This window comes from Notothenia coriiceps, unplaced genomic scaffold (genome assembly GCF_000735185.1).
Source record: "Notothenia coriiceps isolate Sejong01 unplaced genomic scaffold, NC01 NC01_scaffold00036401, whole genome shotgun sequence".
NCBI lineage: Eukaryota > Metazoa > Chordata > Actinopteri > Perciformes > Nototheniidae > Notothenia > Notothenia coriiceps.
Window position 1 is genome coordinate 404,920 of NW_011369102.1, and position 6,236 is coordinate 411,155.

The following is a 6,236-nucleotide window of genomic DNA, read 5'->3' on the forward strand; positions in this document are numbered from 1 at the left end:
CTGAGGCAGTCTGGACCAATCAGGGCTCCCGAAGCACATCGGCCAGCTCACCTTCCTGTCAGTCACCGCATCGTGAGCGTAGGTCCCAGGCCTGTATCAAACAGCTGTCAGTTCAGTGTGTGTGTGTGTGTGTGTGTGTGTGTGTGTTACCCTGGGCTGTCCTTGGCTGTACACAACATGGTTTTGAACCTCTGTGTGGTCGAGGCGAAAGGGGTTTTGCCAGGAGGGGGGACTCTGGAGTAGCTCTGATCCTGCTGGTACTGCATTGGGGAAGGGGTCGCTGTCTGGGGATAGAATATGTAAGAAATAAAATAAACGTAACATGTTCGATGGGTATTCCAGCCTTGTAGCACCATACTTGAAACTGGGGGAATCCCAAGAACATAATTTTAGTAGATGTGTTTGATATCTCCTGGTGTTGTTTGAGGACGTTAGTTTAGGTGGTTATTGGACAGGCATTCACATTTATAATCTAATTGAAAAATTACTTAAAATTCAATAAAAGATGTTTGTCTTATTAGTCAAGTGTAGTAATAAAAGCTTATATAGATTTGGAGTCACTGGGTCACATGACATGGAAGGTATTGGGAAACAAAAATGTTATTCTATTGAAATATATATATTATGTAAAATCAATGACACACCAGTAATCCAAAAACCTGTTCCGCATAAGAAATATTATTTTATCTTGGCATACATTTAACATTAAGTTTGTGTTTGTGAAACCAATTAAGAAGACAATATGTCTTAAAGGCCTATCCAACTTAAACCCAACCTCAGTTCTGTCTTCTTCTTTTTAGCAATAATGGATGTTCATGGTGGTAGCCTAAGTTTGCTTACAAAACACACAAAGAGCTTATGAAATATGATACTTTGCTAAACATTTAAACAACAGTAAAGCTGAAAGTAATTAATATAATATGTTAAAACCCTCATTGGAGGTGAATATGTACCAGGCTGCAGGGCGGAAAGCGAGCTGCAGTCCTCGCAGACAGACTGTATCCTTTCTTACTACCCGGTGTCTTCTGTAGATCATACACTATGGTGCCGTACTGCAAAGAAATGGAAATATAATATGAATGGAAGGAGCTCTATAAATAAAGTGTATTACAATCAACGTTAACATGATAGAGCAAACCAACAAATTAGGGTTTAAAACACTTTGAGTTTGTATATATATATTTTTTTTTTAAAGGATAATTTATTATGCGTGAAAATATATAAAAATAAGCAGATGACACAGACCTCGTGGTTGTCATAGCTGCCGGGGCCGATGTGCGGCACTTCCGGTCGTGCCATATGGTTTCCCAGCCGGTCTGGTGCAAAATTTCCGGGGAAAAGTTTCCTGTCCTGGGAGGTGCCGAACCAGACTCCCTGAATTGGAGCTTCTGACATTTTAGAAACAACTTGCGGGAAAGAAAATGGTGAAAAACAAGAAACTATAAGTAGAATTAAGCTCCCAGGCTGTTAGCAACGTCTCCACTAGCTATGATGACGTTGTTGTGTTTTGACATTGCAACTATGGCAACCGAACTGTTACGTTAATTGACGCAAATTCATGGCGTTTCGTACTTGTGAAAAATGACACATTCGGATATCTGAATCTCATTGAATATCATTAAAACAACCGATTTACACCAAGATTTACAGATATCTTTATTTTCAATTAGGGACAATTTACAAGTCAAGGCAATTGCACATTCAAAGGTTTGACACAAGCAGAAGTGAGGCACTATTATTCTTTGATGAACCTGAAGCAATGGAGTAAACTTTAAAGATAAGCATTAAACTTGTTTTTTACATAAATAAATTACTCAAGAAGAAATGTTTGAATTGCTTTGTGGCACTTGAGTTGGATCTGTCTGCTAGTAGCAAGAACAGAACTACATCCAAGGTTAATTATTAACATACCTTTCCAAGGCAATTCTAAAAGTCACAAACATAAATGTACTCTTTATATACAGGCACTTCTTTTTCATAACCAGTAATCTTGAAATGACAGTTAGGTTGAAAAAAAAAAGAAGTCAAGAGGTCTGATACGGTCCTACAGCATCAAGCATCACATTCATGTTGGCACAGAATACATTCTCTGGTGTTGAGAAATTATTGCTTATCATTTTAAGGAAAATAATTCTGACCAACAGTGGCACAAAAACATATTTTAGCACATGCACTTCTCATCAACTAGGAAAAAAGGAGCATCCTCTTTGGCACTGGTGGAGGTGAAATAAAAATGTGCTTTGCAAGATAACCGTATCAAAAAGACAGCTGTGGAAGGATTCAGGATAGAAAATGACAGAAGAGAAATTCAGAGTAAAGATTTGAACACATATCCAAAGAAAAAGGCCAAAACACAGCAACATGACAAGGAGGGAGTCTCCTAGGAGGCACTGAAGGACAGTGTTTGAGGAATGATTCACTCTGTCTGAGGCACTGAAATCGAAGGACCTTTGGGGTCGTCGAACCGATCCATTGTGTTGAGCTGCATGATCATGTGCATGCCGTACACAAAAATCCACAGCATGAGCAGTGAGGTGATCAGGCCCATCCAGATCCCCGCGGTGAAGAAGCCGGCACAGTCGCTGGCGTAGGAGAAGTTTGTTCCGTTGGCCAAACCGAAACCCTGAATCTGTATCGGAAAAAAACATCAATGAACAAGACTCAAGAGACACCTGAACACACCATGAAGAATTCGATGCACTGCTGCAGAAAATCTAAGGCTGTAAAAGCAATATATTTGTACCTGGAAGTCGACAAAGTTGAGCCTCCAGTTTGTGGTGTTCTTGTTGTTGTTGCTGCTCGGCACCAGCAGGGTGTCTCTGAAGCTGGTGACGGACTGGCAGTGGAAGGAGTACTCTGCAGGCGCGTAGATGTTGCGTCTCCCGACGTAAGACGCAGTGAGATCTTTCGACTGCAGCTCTACAGAGTCCAACGTGAACCAGTGTCGTGCGGACACCTTGTAGAGCCGTTGACTCATGGCAAAACTGGAGATAAACAGGAATGTATATTAACGACAGCATATGTGTATAAGTCTGGGGGAAATTGTAAAAAATGTTGAGAAATGACTGCTCCTTTCTATAAATATATGGTAGCGGTGGACTGGTATCAAAAAAGGACAGACAACATTACATTGAACTCATTTAATGTTTCAGAGGTTCATTCTAACCTTTCCAATATTACATTTTGTTATTATTAAAAAAGATCTGAAACAGAAACTCTGTACAAACGGTTACCATGAAAGAGAAATACTTAAGAATGGACAGCATTTCCCAGTGGCTTAAAAGAAGTTTTACGCTTATTTGCTCTCATTTTGAAAAATCTCTGTCGTTAAAGTGTACAACAATTATTTATTGAGGGGAATGAGGGACTTTTTTTTGGAAAATGACAACAAAAAAATACACAATTTTCCCCTTCTGTTACCTTACTGACAAAACAAACTTTTGAGGAGATTGATGGATTTGTCACCTTTGGGAAAAGATGGAATAACAGTTTCCAGTTTTTGTGCTAAGCTAACAAGCTACTGTCTGTAGCAACATCGTCATCAGACTATTGATAAGAACGAGTTCCCAAAGCATTTGACACTTTTTAAAAAATGATAAATGTATTGTCTTACCGTAGTATGTGGCCTGATGCATAGGTCAGGACAAGCCTAGAGTGAGAAAAGAAGAATACATTTCAAATGACTTGTTTCATTTGAATAAAAGGAAACTGTTCTTTTGACTTGACATAAAAACATGGCAGCGTGCCGGGCGGCCATCTCACAGTGAGTTGCTGCCGTTGCAAATGGATCCGTCCAGCGATGGCGTCTCTGCAGCGAGGTCGATCCATTTGTCTGTGAGGCTGATGTTGAGATTCTGAGCCCAGAGCATGATGCAGGGGTTCCCGGACACATTAAACATGATGGGCTCTTTGACTGTGGCCTCCACGGACTGCAGCAGGGACCGGCCCACAGCCTGCTGAGACATGGACCTCTCTGGAATCACCTGTAGGGATAATCACAATCTAAATCCTTTATTTAACCCGGGTGAAATAAGGTTTTGGGACAGTATACTTTAGATTGGGAAAAAATGAAGGATTATTAAAAAATAGATATAACAAATATTGATATAAACACAAGGAGGGAGAGTAAGAATGTGCCAAACAAATTAAAAGCTATTTATCCCTTAGATGCACGAGTGACTGGCACTACACTCTTCCATAAGTGGGTCAAAAAGGACCCGTATTAGAATAATGTGTTTTTATGCCATTTGTCATTTTGGTTAAGAAAAATCACTTGTATAATATTTAGTATTATATTTTGGTTCACACTAGAAATATTTAATATTTCACTATTTATAATTTTAGACTTTTTTTTTTTTTACATGTTGAAAAAAACCCGACATTTCATAGAAAATGCATACGGGTCATTTTTGACCCACTTATGGAAGCTTGGGGCAGTAATACAAAAACTACAATTTCTTAAAATGTATAAAATGTCAATTAAAAATTTGAATGGAATGATATCCAAAACATGTTTTTGAGGAATAGCTGGAATATGAAATAATAAAAAAATGTAATTACAAAGATACTTCAAGAAAACCACCTCACCGGGTCAAAAAAGACCCACTTATGCATCTAAGGGTTGACATGTTCAATAACTTTCTATATTTTTCTTTCAATTTCTGTTACTGATATTGGCAGCAATTGTTATTTTGACCGTTTGAGGCATGACATTTTGTGTTATTCTTTAAAATCATGGTAACATCTTCCTTTTTTGAGTTGCTAAAAAATATTTATCTTAATGACACAATAAACAATAATTTTGACCACAAAATAAAGGATGAAACAAAAATATTCATATGAATAGTGAAAATCGTAAAGTTGGGAAAGAGAGGCCCCAATAAAGTGACTTTCATACAAGTTTGCTTAAAGGTTGTTTAATGAAGATAAAGTAAGATGTGTGCTTCTGTGCGTGTCAGAGATGCTGGTTATGACTTAGTACCAGTTTAAGCATTACATACTAATTGGTGTGTAGGAACCATTAACATCCTGGCTATGACACATACGGTTCACTATGAGAAATATTAAGCCAATTAAGAGCTCTATCTCTCTTCTTAGCTCGCTCCCACTATTCATGGTTTCTCTCTCCTCATCCATAAAGACCATTTACCGGGGCAGCGACTATCTGCAGGGCTGCAAAAAACGTTAAATATTTCCTAAAGGAGATGTCAAAGTGCACTTCCTATGGGTTTACCTCAAATCTCATGACATGATTTGTACAGAATTCAAAAGTAAGATCCCTAACTCCCAGATTTCTGCCCTGCTCCTCAGGTTTATGTCCACCAATGAACTAGTTGCCTACTTCCAATAAATGAGACAAACATACTGTATGGCACCGCTGGCCTCAAAAACAAGTAAAATCCTCAAAAAAAACTCACAGTAGAGACACTTTCATTGGATAAAAAATTATACAAGCATTAATAATTGATGTAATATTTAAAATGGTGCTTTGAGATGCCTAATTAATCCCATTCACCCTATTTATTGAAACTGCCATTGCTGAAAAAGAGGGGCTTAAGAGATAAAATGAGAATCCATTACAGTATTCGGCCAGATCTAATTTGGTCTCTTGTTTCTTTCTTGTGTGAGTAAATGATAACCTCCCCTGTGCCTTGTTCATGCGTGCCAAGCCGTCTTCTCCCAAAGTGTTCGTTTCCGTTTGTATCAAAAACTGTGTGTGTGAGGCCGTACTGACTGTGACAAGGCGGAGAGACCATGTGATTTCTCTCATTTCTTCCTCTCAATCCACAAAAACCTTCACACACCGCCTGCGTACATATGCAAAATCTGCACACACACACTTACTCACACACACACACACACACACACACACACACACACACACACACACCAAACCCAATGCCGTGGAACAGCCATCAGTCAAAGTGTGTTGGCGCTGCAGGTCTGGGGGCATTTACATAGATAGATGATGGAGAGATTATGGGGCACAGGGGTTATTAATCATGCTGCTGAGAAGGAGAAGAGGGACTCCTTGGTGTCACTCCTCTCTCCAGGGATGGATNTAAAACTCACTTTCTCTCTCTGGCCTTCTAGGCTTCTCTTATCAAGAGTAACTTTTATCCAAGACCTTTTCCCTCTCTAACCTCTCGAGGTGTTATTAGAGGGAAACGGTTTGTACAGTGACTTAGACAGGCCGGGGAGTGTTACCATTCGTAGACACAGCGTACCTCCCTATC

The 6,236-nt window shown here is 39.3% G+C and overlaps 2 protein-coding genes across 2 annotated transcripts in view; both read right to left on the reverse strand.

The window, feature by feature from the left end:
* The window catches only part of LOC104963795 (protein pitchfork), a 1,587-nt gene extending 102 nt beyond the window's left edge, over positions 1-1,485 (reverse strand). Inside the window, exons 1-4 of the mRNA XM_010792435.1 lie at positions 1,246-1,485; positions 954-1,052; positions 151-284; positions 8-91 (exon numbers count right to left, since the gene is read on the reverse strand). Coding sequence (XP_010790737.1) covers positions 8-91; positions 151-284; positions 954-1,052; positions 1,246-1,395 — 467 coding nt within the window. The 5' untranslated portion in view covers positions 1,396-1,485. The remainder of the gene's footprint in view (positions 1-7; positions 92-150; positions 285-953; positions 1,053-1,245) is intronic.
* Positions 1,486-1,631: 146 nt separating this feature from the next.
* The window catches only part of LOC104963796 (V-type proton ATPase subunit S1-like), a 7,760-nt gene continuing 3,155 nt past the window's right edge, over positions 1,632-6,236 (reverse strand). The window contains exons 4-7 of the mRNA XM_010792436.1: positions 3,763-3,994; positions 3,614-3,649; positions 2,744-2,984; positions 1,632-2,629 (exon numbers count right to left, since the gene is read on the reverse strand). Of these exons, the coding sequence (XP_010790738.1) occupies positions 2,417-2,629; positions 2,744-2,984; positions 3,614-3,649; positions 3,763-3,994 (722 nt within the window). The 3' untranslated portion in view covers positions 1,632-2,416. The remainder of the gene's footprint in view (positions 2,630-2,743; positions 2,985-3,613; positions 3,650-3,762; positions 3,995-6,236) is intronic.